General features: G+C 33.3%; 2 protein-coding genes across 2 annotated transcripts; both read right to left on the bottom strand.

The window, feature by feature from the left end:
- Nucleotides 1-2,808: 2,808 nt before the first annotated feature.
- On the bottom strand, nucleotides 2,809-4,775 carry LOC132559909 (G-protein coupled receptor 157-like). Its single transcript, XM_060224540.1, has 3 exons — nucleotides 4,304-4,775; nucleotides 3,464-3,726; nucleotides 2,809-3,159 (listed from the first exon to the last, which is right to left on the bottom strand). Exons 1-3 carry the CDS (start codon nucleotides 4,773-4,775, stop codon nucleotides 2,809-2,811), a joined length of 1,086 nt encoding a protein of 361 aa, XP_060080523.1.
- Nucleotides 4,776-10,701: 5,926 nt separating this feature from the next.
- LOC132559907 (uncharacterized) lies at nucleotides 10,702-16,381 on the bottom strand. Its single transcript, XM_060224539.1, has 4 exons — nucleotides 16,321-16,381; nucleotides 14,082-14,327; nucleotides 12,559-12,747; nucleotides 10,702-10,937 (listed from the first exon to the last, which is right to left on the bottom strand). The coding sequence occupies exons 1-4, from the start codon at nucleotides 16,379-16,381 to the stop codon at nucleotides 10,702-10,704; spliced, it is 732 nt and encodes a 243-aa protein (XP_060080522.1).
- Between the last annotated feature and the right edge of the window lie 1,583 nt (nucleotides 16,382-17,964).

The raw sequence follows: 17,964 nt of genomic DNA, 5'->3' as shown, positions 1-17,964 counted from the left end.
ATGAAAATACATCCCTTTTGTCACATTTTGACGACATCGAAAGGTGTTGTTTCGTTGAAAAGGTGGGGTCAACATTTGGCCCCCACTTAGAATTCATTATAACTACTTATAGTCATACTGGACCTCCTTGTATAACACCAGGTTGAGTGACAAAGGTACCCTAACATAATGACAAATACTTGCTACATGGGAATTTTAAATAAAATATTTATGTATCAGCCTAAAGTACATAAAATGTTACTTTGATATCACATATGTTATTTTGGAATAAAAAATGTAAGCATGTTGATAACTTTGATTTTAAAAAATGTGAAGTTTATCAAGTTCATTTTGTATAGTTGCAATCTTGGTCTATATTTCATACTTCTTACTGCCATCGAGGACCCCCAATGTACTAAGTCAAGATGGGTTGCGGACAGCTACCATGGTCGACTGAAACAGTGGAAACTGTTGTACGTGGACCATTTTATGTGTCCACACCAGAGAGGGACTTGGATCTGCCCATCACCTTGACCCCAAGGGTTGCAGTTGAACCTGACCTTTCTAGACGCAACAAGACCAACTGGGTGAAACTTGATGCCTGTTTAATAGAGTTTCAAGTACTGGATATGGAATATTTAGAAACAGTAACCTGCGGATCATACCAGTTGAAAGTAGCACCCAGATATATTGCTGAGCATCTGACTCCTGCTGGAGACTTTGAAGGCACAAATCACAGTCAAGCTATAATGTTTGGATTGCGTTTGACAGAAAGGATCAAGATGACCCTGACAAAGATTACTACTGTGTCTGTCCAGCGGGCAAGCGAACCGTTGGAATGTGTGCACATTTTGCGTGCATTTTGTATTTCTTGGGCCGTATTCAGCATCAAGATCAAACTAACCCAGTCCATGCAACACTCGCGTCCAAACAAGCAATCACTTGAGCCGTTCTGCTTTACTAAAACGCAATGTAATGTGCTGCAAACTGCAACTGTTCTATCTCTTATTAGCTTCTTAAAGTGTCACAAATTATGGATCGGAACTGACAAAGACAAAACCCGTCACTATTAGTGTACAAAATATATTTAATCAGGTCACTTCATTTACCTTCATCAAACAATTTGTATAAAGCTGCTTATTAAATCTTCAAATTGTGAAACTTGCACAAAAATGTCTTTATTTTAACAAAGTTCATTTGTGTGACATTGAACAGAGGTCAAGTTCAGCAAAGTTAACCAAACTGATACAAATGGACAAGAACAACCACCTTGTCAAATAGCAAGACTTACAGACTTTTGGTTATTAAGCTGTCACTATTTAACGAAAATGAAAACAAAAGCAGTGTTTCTTGGTTTATTTAAGCACATGTGTAAAATGACAAATTTACCGGTTTTTATTTTTCCAAGAATCCACCTTTTGAAAGATATCATGTGTGGCCAACTTTTAAGCGAGTTTGAAAAATAGACTGTTTCGGATGTATGAAAATTGAAGTGTCTAAAACTACTTTTTCTCAAAAGTAATGGCTATTTATATAATGTTTGGTGTATTTCTCAACATAAAAGAAACGTTTCTCCTGAAATAGTATGATATGTGGTATAAAAATGTTGGTTGGTACAATGTGCACACATTAATGACATCATTTTATTGGAATTGCCTCATAATAATACACTAGAAGGAATTACATAACTACTCTTACACCTACCAAGGTGTTTGTCATTATAACTGTTTATGGTTATCATATTTTGAAATTCCAAGTTGGGTCCGATGCTAATATTAAATTCCCATATATGTTGATCCCAACTTTGTTGTTGCAATGATAAAACATCGCTTCAAACACCATTAGTTGAAAAACTGTAGACTTTGGAAACAATGCCCCGCTTCCTTGTAAGAGGACATGGTGAAAATACATTCACAGAAGTGAACTAAACAGGCGAAACTCACGCTCTGTCGACTTTGCCACATGCTGTACAAGTAAGTAATAACAGACTGGTTCTAAAACTGACATAAGGAAGGATTTTTTTATGGTGTTCGGTACATAATTAATACCCTATAACACTTATATTACCTTATGTTACTTGACCGCACAATCTCCGTCATAATTACAAGTTACACAAGACTATAAAATGGGTCAATATTGTAAGTTCGCAATGCACACAATAAAAGGTACACAGGGCTTATAAGAGACACCAAACATTATTCAAGAAAATAGAGACTGTTTGCTGTTACCTGTAAAATAATATAATGAAATTAAAATATGTCTATTTCATGTGTAGACATGATCTGTACATGATATGCAGCAGAATATTACTTATCGCTTTTAAAACGTATATATCAATTACTCATATTAAGTTTGCAATAATTTCGGCAATGGAAATGATATCATTACTATTCCTTTGCAGAATATTTAATTGTCACGATCGTTATGACACACATGGGGCAATGGTAATGAATGTCTGAATGAAAGAAATTTTATGCATTTCTGAATCCAGTGTATGAAAAAAACCATTTAGGAAATATTTGAATATTCAGAGGTGTAGAATATTTTTGAGTAGAAAGGAAGGTAAGGGGTTCAGTCCTCAACATCAACACGGGTAATCATAACGCCAAATTAGTATTTTATTGATGATACATATTAATAGGAAAGTTGAAAAATAAAATGTCATTCACGTGGCTGAGTGAAAAAAATATGAGTGGCTTGCGATGTAACTGGAGATAATAACATGAAATATATATTTAACGAATACAAAAATAATAAAAGAAAATAAATAAAATGATGTCCATGTTGATTTTAAATAGCAATATAAAACCTACGATTTCGTCACGTTTATTAATCATTTGTAGTCTTCGCAGTGCGTTTTCCCCATATGTCATTGCTTAATTTTCCTCTTAGCTCGTTGTCCTTTAATACAAAAATACAGAATGTAATAGTGGCTTGAAGGCTATCTCCGAGGCTTTGCATGAAAATGAGAAAGTACTTTTCCAGTGGAAGAAAATTGGAAATCTCGTCATTAAAGGCCAGCATGTAGATATTCACACCATACCTGATGGTTCCCCACATTTTCGCTAAATAGAAGTAGATGCCAACCCAGACCAAGACAGAATTGACAGACGCCTCAGCATATTCTGTGTCCTCTGAAGAATTCCCAGAGTTCCTTAACCTCGTTCGTTCATTGGGTACCTATGCAAACATGAACGTCAAACATCGTTATTTATCATAAAATTTTATCAGAAACATAAGATTGAAAATATACGTTTACTTTTCATATTTCAAGCACGTATCTGAGGCAAGATTGAACACATTTTTTCAGGGATTCATTTCTACAACATAGTATCGTAAGGTTTTCGTCATTTCGATAATTTTCTTCCTGATTATCAATTACTTCTTCAAGGACGAAAGTGATTTTACGTCTTAAAGACGTGAAATAAATCCAGATATCGAAGTCTGATAACATAAAATATATTGAATTAATTATGCTACGTACGTTTATGGAACTTAAGTTATTCTGTGACGTCCTGTCTCTTGATCTGCAACGTACATCTTGATTCCTGCATCGTTGATACAAGATAATAATGAACATGAAACATGTACCAAAATAAACCACCAGTTCCCAACCTTGTTTAGTGACAACCATCCAGATCCACTTCTCTTGATTTGATAATGAGTCACTGATCCAGCACCAGGACCCGTACAAACTTGCAGAATCTCCCAAGGCATTCCTCCAGATGGCTGCCAGCACGATCATCACTAACGGTAATTGAAAACTTGTAATTGTATACGTTTTAACTAATTTATTTAGTTTTGGTATAAAATATGTATCTTTAAAAAGACATTCACTTGCATAGCACAATTAAAATTCACTTTAGGTATTAGTATGCAGTATGTCTAATAATGCACACAAAAAATCCAATGGTCCACAAACAGGAAACCCTGGAGGAAAGTTTAATCTAATTTAATTAAAGTAAAGTGAAATTAAATATTTTTGTTTGATAAGATATGGAAAGTGTATATTTTATATCATAATTTTATCCTATAATTACATTTTGAATATAAGACAATGACAAAACAATTCAGCAACAAGTGTCACTAAGTATGTGTGTTTAAACGAGACTATGAAGTATTATGGAGAACATTGCGGACTGCTAAAAGAACTTTCCAGTAATCTGTTTTTTAAAAAATGTCTTTGAAAGACATCAAAGTGAAAAATGTTTTGTAAAACAATCATTTTTAAATATGTTAAAACATGAAGTAAGAAAGTATTGTAAATTAACATAAAATTGCATTTAATCGATGTAAATGATAATCAAGAAACGGGAAAACTTACGTGGGATAGTCAGCGCGGATGTATGGCATGCTAACTTAGCATTCCGATTTCTCATGCAAATATAACCGAATGCGATTCTACAGCAAATGTTGATCTGAACGAATAATGTATATATGTCAGCTACCATGTCAAAATATGTACACAATATGCTTTGAATGACACAGAATGCCCCACTGTTTCCAAACGGTATATCTTTTTTGTAGTGGAAAGCACCCATAACAACTCCGAAACATGTAAGTCCGTTAGCTATGGTGAGACAAGTAAGCAGGGTATTGTAAGAGTCGTTGTTCTTATATTTTATAAAAGCATAAACAAAACCAATGGTGGCGATTATAGAGACCACACTTGGTACAAATGTAATGATAAACACGGCCATAGATAAATCCTCCAACTCGATGATTTTAGAAATATTTGCCAAAGGCATGACTGATGTTGAAGTGATGGTGCCACTCATGTTTGAATCATTCATCATGTCGGTTGTAGTGTAAAACACTGAAGTTGTATGGCATTAAAGGTCACGAGTTCGATTCCATCTACCAGTTTACTACAGTTGCTGATGGTGCTGTTGTTGCTTCTATGTTTACCTTTAAAAACATTGCACTTCCTCCTAGTCAAACAACTGTTCTAAATCACTTTCCTTACAGTATATCTATTCATCTGGGTTACACCCATGTATTGTTATATATTTATCGGATTCAGATATTGTTATCAAGAAATATTATCATGACGTCACTCCACAAGTAAGGATGAGATAATACCTGTCGTTCAATGAACTTTCCAATAATGTGCATTATTGTTATGTCAAACATGAATATAAAAATTGTACTGTTTTATTAATATTAATCTGTAAAACAAAAGAAAGATTAGTGTATTGTTATTTAAAGCTGATGAGTCTAAAAATATATATGCTATTTTTTGGAATGGAGTGTTTCATCGGGAGAGTTATCATGGTGAAAGGTAGGATGCAAACTTCGACTTTTGATTTCTTCAAACTATATTTTTTACACAACCACCAATCTATTGCTTTCCATATTTCTATGAACCAAAACAAGATGTTTCATCTAAAAAGATCTTCATGCAAAATATCAATAATGCCAATGGATATTTCAACGTTAATGTTGCAATCTTGTCGTCACTTTGATCTTATATCTATCGTATCCATAATTAGCCCTTAAAAAGTCTGTAAGTGCCTTTGTACGATATGAAGCTTGACATATTTAATGCTTGTTAGTTTGCTTGTGTGTTTCCGTTGTTATATATCTTGTTCTCATTTGAAGAGTGACATTACTTACTGTAACTGACCACGATTTACATGGCTGGTGTTGTCGATAATAGAGTAGACACTTACTCTTCTGTAACACCCGGTCTTATTCTCCTTGTACTTTTCCGTGAATGGCCGTATAAATCTTTCATTTGTTTATGTTTGCTCAATTTAGATTATGCTTATGTTGATATGTTCGTATTTTCTTTTCGTTTCTCGACATCAGGACCGGTTTTTATTGCAAATGTGTAATAAAAATATCAAACAAAAAACGTAATATGAGTTTTCCCATCATGTAAGAAAACTCATATCAGTTTATTTAGTCATCGTTTGATATGATCAGTTGAAGAAGATTTTCGTGGAGAGTTTCATACCTATAATTTGTCTCGGAGCAAGGTTTAGAAGCAGAAAAAGTCGTGTTATGGAAGGCAATAATTATTCCAACAATAGCAGAACGGATTGTTATACAATAGCAATATTATAAGTTTTGAATTATAGAGCAACAACCTATGTTATCTGTTATTTGCAGATAATATAAAGTTTTCGAAATATATATCTAAAATAATTGTAGGTGTATAAGTCAAACATAAGTATGTGTATGGTGATATCCTGTTATCAATTATTTATCACTGGGAAATTCCTCTGCGTTTTCCTTCCACTGTATCGTTATTGACGTCACAAAAGCCGATAGGCTGACATCCTTATTACACCTTCCTTTTAATTCTCGTATCAGATGATCCGTATGTTGTATGCATCTGTAGGTTATTTATAACTTTAATAACGTATAGGGTAATAACTAAAATCAATAATATGGGAATGATATCATCCATATTAGATTTCAGAGTATTTCATTGTCAGGATCTGATTGACAAAATGATTGGGCAACAGGCATAGCCTATGAAAGCCGTCTCCAAATATAAATATTAAATTGTTCAACTTCCCTTTAGATGGAGGCAGGCACAAATTTGAACAGTCAATACACACTCACAATGCAGTCCATAAAGTTAACGAGCAGACCCTATCTTGAGATAATATTAGTAGCTAAACAGACTTATTCATGATTGATTCAAGTGTATGAGAACTTTTAAGAAATACTTGAGTATTTAGAGGTAGAAATTGGGTTAAGGAGTTGTCTTTGAAAAGTTAAAAGAAGACAATGGAAGAAATGATTGCAATACTCAATGGGATGACCACAATACCAGGCAGTGCTATTAACTAGGTAGGAAGTAAACAAATTCATATTACATATAGTTGACACAGAAATATGTTTACTTGTTTGTCAATAATAAACAAGTGAATATGAGGTATATAGATAAAGTCAATAAGAATAACTTTTTTTACTTCAACTTATAGTTATTTCAAATCACCAAACTAAAGGTCACGTGATTCTTAGATTATTTTAGAATAGATAAGAACACTACTACCAAAGTTGTTTCTATTTTTTTAAAGTGATTAACATGAGTTTCAGCAATACATAGGATATCATATTCAGGTAACTTTCCATAAAGAAGTTTTAAGGATTTTGTTCCTTAAAGAGCATACATAGATATGTGACAAAGAAAAATATTGTGGAAATAAGAGCTGATATCATCATCTGGGTCAGAAGTGAGAAAAATAACAACATATAATAGTAATATGATGTAAACCATAAATTAGAACTGTGACCATGACGTCACAAAACAACCAGCGAATGATATGGTGAGCCACTTCCTGCTCAATCCACATCAGATAACCTAATTATTCTACCCATTATCACAAATCACCAATACAATAAACGTAACGTAAACATAGAGTAACAAATGCAATTGTGATGAAGTAAACATGGTAATAGAAGAATAAATAATGTTTACATTTGATGGACGTGTATATCTATTTATGTTCTGAAAACAAAGTTGATATAATAAACATTATAAAAAATACCATTAACAAAATTGAAATCAATAAGTGTGATTAAGTTTACCTTCATTATTGATTTTTTATTGATAAAATGCCACACAATATGCACTTCCCGTCTCTTTGCTTATGTAATCGTTTGGATCAACATGCACAAAGAATAGATAATAACTGCTTTTTATGCCTTAGGCCTTCAACCTTTGATTTAAAGGCATTACTTTAGATATTTTGTGAGAAAACCATCTAGACAAAAATACCTTATACTAAAAATTATTTTCATTTTCGCGTTAATACGCTAAGGGATTTAATCGCGAATTTAAATCCCTCGCGATTACTAGTACAGAAATTGATGATATCCTTTCTGATTCGGTTACTAATATCGAAATCCATATATTCAATATCCTATCACTCGCGAATTTAATGTCATTTCTAGATAACCGTTCTCGAAATCATGAATTCGCGAATATGTCAGAATTAATCGCTAAATATAAGTGATTTACAGTACTTGTCCCTGACTGATTTTTCTACCATTCCAAGTCAGTTGGTTCTCACATTCCAATCTAACACCAGTGATTTCAATATCAGCAGCAAATGTAGGCGCCTTAGAGGACGTGAATTTGTGTTTTGGGTCTTGGAGGTAAATCAAAGAAAACTCTCTCATCAACAAAGAGTATATCTTGTGAATATCGCCCACAAAACAGATTATGGAAAATTTTGATTAACGTTCTATCAGCATATCTTATCATTACCATGATCTGGGTAAGGAAATATTAAAACAGGATGGCTTGGAAAATGATGTTAGTTGTACACGGATGATGATAAATGAACTATAGCTATAAACTACATTGATAATTGATAATAAATTAATAATAACCGGTTTTACTGCTCATTAACCATTAACAGATAAAGTATGCTGCAGGAAACTTTATTAAGATGTAGAGTCTAACTCATTATCGGTACAGAAAAACATCACGAAAACTCGCATGAAAATTGTACGAAAGACACGCCAGTGAAAACCATCTAAGATTTAGGGTATGGTAAAGCCAAACAATGTAAAAAATGCATAATGCTGATGTTTCCTCCTTATAAGACTTGTTTGGGATTCTAGGGGTCATGGTTAATGGAACCTATAAGAGGATGTAAGTAAATGGAAATTAATTATGAGGATCAATTTATAATTTACTGACTGACCTAGATAAATAAACACGAACTCCTTCATTGTATCGTATCATATCTATTGTAACTGTTATCTTTCAATGACCTTTCACAAAGCTATATATATCTTACATCTAATGTAAGTACTTACCGACTACGTATACTGTATATATAAGGCGTTCAAAAAGTCCAGGTTGAGATCTATGATAAATGTTTTCGGCCTTCAGTCACATATGACATATCACATTGATCCATCGAAATGCATCCTCCTATTATTTATTTTAAGGCAGAAAAAATAAATATATCACTTTGATGATTTTAATGCAAACACATAAAGCGTACGATGGGCAAAGGTGGACGGAGATAAACCTGTTTAGTGGTGACGTCACGCTCCAAAATGTTTGCATCTCTTCATTATCAAGTCTCCCTATCTTTATGTGGATGACACCGTGAAGTGGGTGTCAAATGTAATAGTATGTGTGGTATTACTGATAAGCTCAAGAGAATAATACGAGGTAGTTTTCTCTTTTCGTGGTGTATCAACAATTGGTTTTAAAACTCCTACAGAATTGTTCACCATTCCACAGTGGTATCAATAACTGTAACAAAATAGTAACTTTTTTCGTTGATATGAAATATCCAAAGTCGTGTGAATCCTATATTAAGTTTGCTTGGTTGGTGGAGGGCATAGTTTCCTTCTCACTAATTTTGAAACATAATTCTGATAGTAAAATATAGGACACAAGTCATACATATTTCTCCTTTGTTGTAATAACCTACTTTTCACCAATATGTTACACTGATTGTGCTATGTTTCGCTAGTTTGTATCTAGATATATTTGATAAAGTCACGTAACCATATGAAGACAAACGAGAGACACTGGTAAGGAATCTATTATAAAAACACAGACTAGATAGTTTATACATGTAAATGTGGATGTTTATTTTCCTTGCAGCTTACATGCCTTCATGGCAAAGTGTAGCAATGAAATCTTTTGGATTTACATACATACCTGTAAATAAAATTATTGTAGACAAACACAAATAAACAAACATACCAATAAATAGATGAATAAATATATTAAATTGACATATTAACAAAATATATACTATGACTACATGAGGATGCTCAAAATGTTTCGTTCTCTAACCTGAATCTGCATTGACATTGAACAATTAATCTGTTCACACACCTCTTACACTAGAACCAACATTTTATTTTACCTGTCAGGTCTACATCACACTATAATTCACTTTAGCATCCCAGGTACTAATCATAATTTAATTATCAGGAAGTGATCGATTATCATTATTGATAATGTCATGTGAATTAATATGATGGAATTCTAATCAACTAAAATGTTGCATTGTGTGGATATATATATATATATGGGGGGGGGGGTGTATAAATATATATTAAATCATAGTTATTACAATTACATAAAATGTAAAACGATTTTAAAAACACGTACATCAAATCGTAAATCTATATCTTGCTATAAACATAAAGCACACGATTGATTTATCCTCAAATACAAAATTTACTTTAAGATGTAATGTACACACGGCACATATCCGTTTCGATAAATAACAAAACAGAAGTGAACAATGAAAAATTGATATATATTAAAATAAGGAAAAAAATTCAGAGTCCATAAAAGTATATATTGAAAAAGTATACATTGTAAAAACCAGTGATCCGACAGCTGAAAACTAGAAAACTCCGACTATCATCTCATTTACTTGGCGATAGCTCACTTCTTTAATATCGCTAGCTTTCATGTTTCGAAGCAATGCCACATAAGAGTAACAACTCTTCCGCTGGCAGTATTAAGAAACAATTGATAGTTAGCACTAGGATGGTGTGCGTAACCCTTGAAAGTACTTATGAAAAAAATCTGTGGTTTTACTAAACACTTGAAGCAAAAAGGTGTATTTTCAAGAAATTCCTGAAACGGACTATAATTTTCTCTACCAATTTTATTTTCAAGTTGTTTACTTTTTCGGGATTTTTGACATCTTCAGAAATAGCAAAATATAGGGTATTTGAAAAGAACAATGCTTTATGCTGATGAAATACTTGTTCTGCTTAAATGTCTTCCTGACATACGTAAAACATAGTTATATCTGAGCACAGATAGTCATTAAGTCCTAAAAAGTTCGGATACAAGAAAAGATTAATACACCTTTCATCCTCGTCACTTGGCTGGGATGGATGAAACCAAAGGTCTTGAGGTATGTCCATACTTTCTCCATTGCTCCATCTAAAGTCATTTGCTGGTCCGTCAGCAAAATCATACCCATCGATCCACCACTCATTTGATGCTATAAAGATATCGTTTAATTATTATGACTTGTTACCATTAGTGAAAAAAAAGTAAAATTAATAATACTAATAACAAAACCAAAAAAATAAGTAAATTTATTTGTACAAATCAAAACACATACAAAAAAAGTCCCAAGCAAACAAAAAAAAAAAAAAAACAAAACAAAAACTCATTAGTCAATTTACCTCAAGAAGAAAGCATTGAAATCAGGTGCGGATGACATATGTATAATGTTACTTAATTACTTGCAGATGGTTACATATTTTGTCTTCATTACAAGACAAAGTAGTGCTGAATGCTTGAATACATTTGAGCCAATAGAAACCGTACATTTACGAAGGTCACTCGTTACTGGTGTTAATTAGAATTATATCACTTAATCATTATTAGTTTGTATAGTGTCATTGGTGTGTTGATTTAAGTAATCTAAACAGTTGATCAAATTCACATCATTTATGTCAATAGAGAACATATTTCAAAAATGAAAAAGTTTTGACAATGGTTCCGAAAGATTTATCGTACAAAAGACAAATATATTTAATTGGTCTTGCTCTCGTATGATTGTCTTGTCCTTGTTTGATAACCTTGTTCTCATGTAGTAGTGATGTTTGATAACCTTGTTCTCATGTAGTAGTGATGTTTGATAACCTTGTTCTCATGTAGTAGTGATGTTTGATAACCTTGTTCTCATGTAGTAGTGATGTTTGATAACCTTGTTCTCATGTAGTAGTGATGTTTGATAACCTTGTTCTCATGTAGTAGTGATGTTTGATAACCTTGTTCTCATGTAGTGTGATGGTTTTGCTCTCGTGTAATGGTTTTGTTCTCGTGTGATGGTTTTGTTCTCGTGTGATGGTCTTGCTCTCGTGTAATAGTTTTGCTCTCGTGTGATGACTTTGTTATCTAGTGATTTCCTTGCCATCGAGTGATTGTCTTGTATGTTTGAAATGAATTCATAGTTAAAAAGTTGGCGTGTCCAACATCAAGTTATGTTTGTTCATGACATTGCTACACGATAAAAACGCGTTTCGAAATTTACTCGACTTACGGAATTGCGTCGAAGTGTTTGAAATAACCATGCCGTATTCGGTTACAACATCGGCGGGGTCGGTATGCTTTATGAAAACAAAAATCATTTAAGGGCGACACGAAAACATTTTCTGACTTGACCTCGTTTTCAAGTCCTTCAACTTGCTGTCCCCTGTGCTAATACTTCAGCAACCCAAAGACGAGTGTTTTACACGGTGGTTAACGGGACCATGAGTTTGCCAATACCATCCATAGAGCTCATTAAGGAGTTTCATGTGTGTCGTGTGCTTGTAAACGTTTGAAATCTTTAATTTTTTCAAGCAAAGATCGTCGTTTGCAATGTTACAGTATACGTGACATTAAGTGATACACACTATAAACTCCGTGAAGGTCTATTTAAATCAAGTCATCTTCATATGTTTTCCAAGTATTAGAGGCAAAATGGTAAAATTGAATTGTTAAATGAATAATTGAAAGTAACATTTGGTACAAAGCGAATAAATAAACAAATAAGTAAATACTATGAGTTTCATTTTATACTGAATTAACAAAAAGTAATTAATCCTTCTGTAAACAACTATCAAAAATACCTGCAAAAAGGTCCTTATGGACACCGGTTTGCGTGGCCTGTAGTTTGTCCATAGTGTCTATGATGAGGAGATGTGCCGTGTCATTCGAACACTCCTCCGAAGACTCGAACCAGGTCCTAGCAGTGGTGTAAAGACGAAGACATGCATCGAAGGAAGGGTCGTATGTATATCCGGGTAAACGACAAACATCTGGGGAAAATAAAGTATACGTGATAGGTCTACGAATCTCATGAAATAGGTTCCCGTTTAGAACATTTCAATGTTATCAAGGGTATTCACGTGCTTTCTATTCATTTGTCTTTTGCACAATTTTCGTTCAATAATTCTTGTTTGTTGGAGACAAAACAAAAGCCAAAACAAAAGCCAAAACCAAAGGACCGCTCTGTTGTCATTAAACTAGTTATCGTTATTATTTTTGTTCTGGCAGTTTGAAATAAAGTAGAATTAAATCTATACAGAAATTCAATATTCACGAATAAATATTTGATTTGTTGTTTTTGTCAGGTCTTCGCGCTTTCAATAGCAGTAGGTCCCTTATGACAATGAAACAACGAACAATATTGATATGAATATTTGTATTTCAGCAAGGACAAGTTTCTTTCATTCTAAAAGACCTGGTAATGATGAATATTTTTGCCTATCAAAATATTGGCATACTTTTTAAAATTAGCTTGGTCTGTCTAATGCAACAATTTTGATTCTATAGTTGTTTATCTTTCATTTATGTGATGACCACAAACGATTTTCGCTTTCCTGACTTGCTCGGCCGATCGAAAGAAGCATTAGGTATCTTTGTGTGTGGTAGACAGCATTAGGGAAGTGCTATGGAAATCTTGGTCAATCCATGTAAGTTATGACACGTCCCCATATGAGAAGATGGGAAATAGAAATGGAACCATCAGACATACCAACGAGCGTCATACACATCAAAATTTACATTCCACAAGAAAAACACATGTAGAATATTTTTCGTTAAGATTATTACGGTGATCATAAAAGTTCCCCATTTTCTTCAATAATTTGCATATATTTTTTCATTTTCCTATGATTCGTTAGTGATGCTTGGAACCTAGATTCTTGAAACCTAGTTGGCGACTGACGAATACCCGAATAAGGATGCATTATCTGAAGATGAGAACCAAGCATAATTCGTACTAAAACGAGCTAACGTAATTTCAGTATATACCATTTATTACCATTAGGTGTTTTGCCGTGTAGTGTATCGAGTAGTACAAAGGAAGGGAGCCAGTTTGGACCAAACTTGAAGACCATTTTCCAAGTTTGTCAACTCATTGTAATGTTGGTTGAAGAAACTTTTCAGGTTATCTTAAAAGTCATTTGAAGTGGAAATGAACCGGACATGTAATAACATTACAATGACTTTGTTTTACAGGTTTTGATATTTCTTTCAACTTCATCACTTTGATCTGATATCAGTCCAGCAGAACAAAATACAAAAATTACAATTTTCACCCAAACATTTGAGTTTGTAAGATTTTTAACGACTAAATCCATAATCTTACTTCTATACATTTTGGTATTCTCTTGACTGATCCGGTCATGTGCCAGCCCGTCGTACCCTCGGCACTCCTCTGTCGTTGTTGTGTAGGAAAAGTCTACACAATTAACTGAGTGTGTTCCACATGCTCCTGCACAGCTCATGAGACCTGATATCTGCTTTGTAAACACGAGGCTATCATTAAAGATAACATTCTCCTCCGTTATATCTTCTTTCCACACATAATTTATTTTCATGCCAGCACGCACAACTGCAAAGTAATAAAAATAACATTCTGATTTTAATACTTTTGTTACTATATCTGAGACAGGTACCACGATATATTTCCGAACATTTTGCAAGGTACTCCAAGGGTTATATTCCACTTTCGTTCTCTACAGCCCTGGAACATTTCACGTCAAAATTGAAGGTTCCATGTGCGACAAGGTGAAAAGACTAGTTTTAACCTTTGATGTACATCGAACGAAGCTCGAGGTCGCATAACCGTATATTGTAATGACTTAGAAGGTGGATGTCGCTCCTTTGAGAGTTTGTCAGCCTGTGATTGGTAAATTTTTACGCTGAAACCAATCAAATTACTTCATTTGTGCCTGCAATTATGTCATAATATGTTCCAGGGGTGCACAGAGCGAAAGTGGCCGTGACCCCTGGAGTATCGAGGATGGGTATTCATTTATATGTAAATAAAGGTTTATAGGGACAATTAAAGCAGGCGAAATATCAACGTGTCACATTTACAGCTTGTATTGAAATAGTATATATGTCCTTACAAATGGTCAGAATCTTAAGACTATTGGAAGAATGTCTCACGAGACCAAACGCATATTAATTTATGATTTCAACAACATCTAAAGATAACAGATATAGAGTTGTAAACACCTGATGACAAAGATAACAGGTATACATTTGTAAACACCTGGTGACAAAGATAACAGATATACAGTTGTAAACACCTGTTGACAAAGATATACAGTTGTAAACACCTGGTGACAAAGATAACAGGTATACATACAGTTGTAAACACCTGGTGACAAAGATGACAGGTATACAGTTTGTAAACACCTGGTGACAAAGATATACAGTTGTAAACACCTGGTGACAAAGATAGCAGGTACACAGTTGTAAACTCCTGGTGACAAAGATAGCAGGTACACAGTTGTAAACTCCTGGTGACAAAGATATACAGTTGTAAACACCTGGTGACAAAGATAACAGATATACAGTTGTAAACACCTGGTGACAATGATAACAGACATACAGTTGTAAACACCTGGTGACAGAGATAACAAGTATACAGTTGTAAACACCTGGTGACAAAGGTAACAGGTATACAGTTGTAAATACCTGGTGTCACACATATACAGTTGTAAACACCTGGCGACAAAGATAACAGATATACAGTTGTAAACACCTGGTGAAGAAGATAACAGATATACAGTTGTAAACACCTGGTGACAAAGATAATAAGTATATAGTTGTAAATACCTGGTGACAAAGATATACAGTTGTAAACACCTGGTGAAGAAGATAACAAATATACAGTTGTAAACACCTGGTGACAAAGATAACAGGTATATAGTTGTAAATACCTGGTGACAAAGATAACAGATATACAGTTGTAAATACCTGGTGACAAAGATAACAGATATACAGTTGTAAACACCTGGTGACAAAGATAACAGGTATACAGTTGTAAACACCTGATGACAAAGATAATAGGTATACAGTTGTAAACACCTGGTGACACAGGCTTTTGACGACTTCTTTCTCCCTGTATTTATTTGTAAACACGATCCTCGACAAAATCTTTCGCGGCCAGTATCTATATTTGCAAAACCGTCCGATTTATAAGTTATTTGTTACACAACGAAATGGTTCGTTCACATTAATGATATTTCTCTAACAAAACATTACTCACACTTCTTCAAGCATATACCTTGAACTCTTCATTAATCACTTTTCCTGTCGTCACGGATAAAAAATCAAAGAACAAAAGTATAAAGATTCAACATCACATTGTCTCCAAATCGATGAGATTAAATTTCGTTACACTATATCATACTTGTTCTTTTCAAATTTTGATAGTGCAGTCACCCATGTGACAATGCCAACATCAGCGTTGACGATATGTAGTTTTATAACGAAGATAGCTTGAACGTCACTTAATTTACTTATTACACAGTATAATATGGATGTAGAGTAGACATTTTCTGATGGCGCTTAGTACAAATAAAATGCCTTACCTGTTGATAATAGGATGTCTATTGTCAATGACCTGATCACGGATAATATCGTAGAATCCATTTCCACACCTGTCTCTAGAATTCAAAACAAAGTAATGCTTTCTTACTAATATCGTTATTCTTCTTTTTTATCATTTTATCAACCACGGTACGTTGTAACTATATTATTTTTCATTCAAGATTTAACACTTTTTACGATGTGATAAACTACGAATAACATGCGTATTTGCGTGTATAAACATAACACGACACTGTCAAAACTAGAAAAAATATCAATTTAAAAAGATAAAAGTAAACTAAATGAAATTCTAGTGAGGATATATCACATTAGATTGACGTTTGCCCTGTAACACTTCATGTAAGCTGACTGATTTAATATCGGACTTCAATGCGACTATTATGTGAAAACTCTGCTGATCTATTTGGAGTATCGATTTTACTTATATATGGTACCTAGGTACTTTGTTCGATGTTCCAGCGTAGGACATGAAACATATCCTCACTTTCAAACACGTCGTTGGTGCTTCATACAAGGTTTTAGATATCCGGTTTCAATATAGCAGAATCCATTTAAAATTCAAAATGAAACAAAAAAATCAAAGAATACTCAATAGTCATTATTGGAACTTTCTCCATGATTGTACGAGAGGAAAGACACAATTACTAGGACACACTAGGACGGAGAGCTGCAAGAAATTAAAATCCATACATCAGAGGATATCGAATAAAACTCATTATTGTAAAATATAAAACACAAGGTTAGAATATAAACCACAGGATTGTAAAATATAAAACACAAGGTTAGAATATAATCCACAGGATTGTAAAATATAAAACACAAGGTTAGAATATAAACCACAGGATTGTAAAATATAAAACACAAGGTTAGAATATAAACCACAGGATTGTAAAATATAAAACACAAGGTTAGAATATAAACCACAGGATTGTTAAATATAAAACACAAGGTTAGAATATAAACCACAGGATTGTAAAATATAAAACACAAGGTTAGAATATAAACCACAGGATTGTAAAGTATATAACACAAGCTTAGAATATAAACCACAGGTTTGTAAAATATAAAACACAAGGTTAGAATATAAACCACAGGATTGTAAAATATAAAACACAAGGTTAGAATATAAACCACAGGTTTGTAAAATATAAAACACAAGGTTGGATTATAAAACACAGGATTGTTAGATATAAAACACAAGGTTAGAAAATAAACCACAGGTTTGTAAAATATAAAAGACAAGGTTAGAATATAAACCACAGGAATGTAAAATACAAAACACAAGGTTAGAATATAAACCACAGGATTGTAAAATATAAAACACAAGGTTGGATTATAAAACACAGGATTGTTAGATATAAAACACAAGGTTAGAATATAAACCACAGGATTGTTAAATATAAAACACAAGGTTAGAATATAAAACACAGGATTGTTAAATATAAAACACAAGGTTAGAATATAAACCACAGGATTGTAAAATACAAAACACAAGGTTAGAATATAAACCACAGGATTGTAAAATATAAAACACAGGGTTAGAATATAAACAACAGGATTGTAAGATATAAAACACAAGGTTATATTATAAAACACAGGATTGTTAAATATAAAACACAAGGTAA

The sequence above is a fragment of the Ylistrum balloti genome, unplaced genomic scaffold, assembly GCF_031769215.1.
Source record: "Ylistrum balloti isolate Yb309-2 unplaced genomic scaffold, AGI_CSIRO_Ybal_v1 Utg370992, whole genome shotgun sequence".
Classification (NCBI taxonomy): domain Eukaryota; kingdom Metazoa; phylum Mollusca; class Bivalvia; order Pectinida; family Pectinidae; genus Ylistrum; species Ylistrum balloti.
Note: the sequence above shows the minus strand (reverse complement) of the source record. Positions and strands in the feature narration are given on the sequence as shown.

What these genes read in the sequence shown, in the direction of transcription:
- LOC132559909 (XM_060224540.1), bottom strand. Translation starts at nt 4,775, where the DNA reads ATGATGAATGATTCAAACATGAGTGGCACCATCACTTCAACATCAGTC. An exon ending in ATCCGCGCTGACTATCCCAC is followed by an intron (nt 3,727 to 4,303) that starts GTAAGTTTTCCC and finishes AATTACCGTTAG; the next exon opens with TGATGATCGTGCTGGCAGCC. An exon ending in ATAACTTAAGTTCCATAAAC is followed by an intron (nt 3,160 to 3,463) that starts GTACGTAGCATA and finishes ATGTTTGCATAG; the next exon opens with GTACCCAATGAACGAACGAG.
- LOC132559907 (XM_060224539.1), bottom strand. Translation starts at nt 16,381, where the DNA reads ATGGATTCTACGATATTATCCGTGATCAGGTCATTGACAATAGACATC. An exon ending in AGACATCCTATTATCAACAG is followed by an intron (nt 14,328 to 16,320) that starts GTAAGGCATTTT and finishes ATTACTTTGCAG; the next exon opens with TTGTGCGTGCTGGCATGAAA. An exon ending in GAATACCAAAATGTATAGAA is followed by an intron (nt 12,748 to 14,081) that starts GTAAGATTATGG and finishes TATTTTCCCCAG; the next exon opens with ATGTTTGTCGTTTACCCGGA.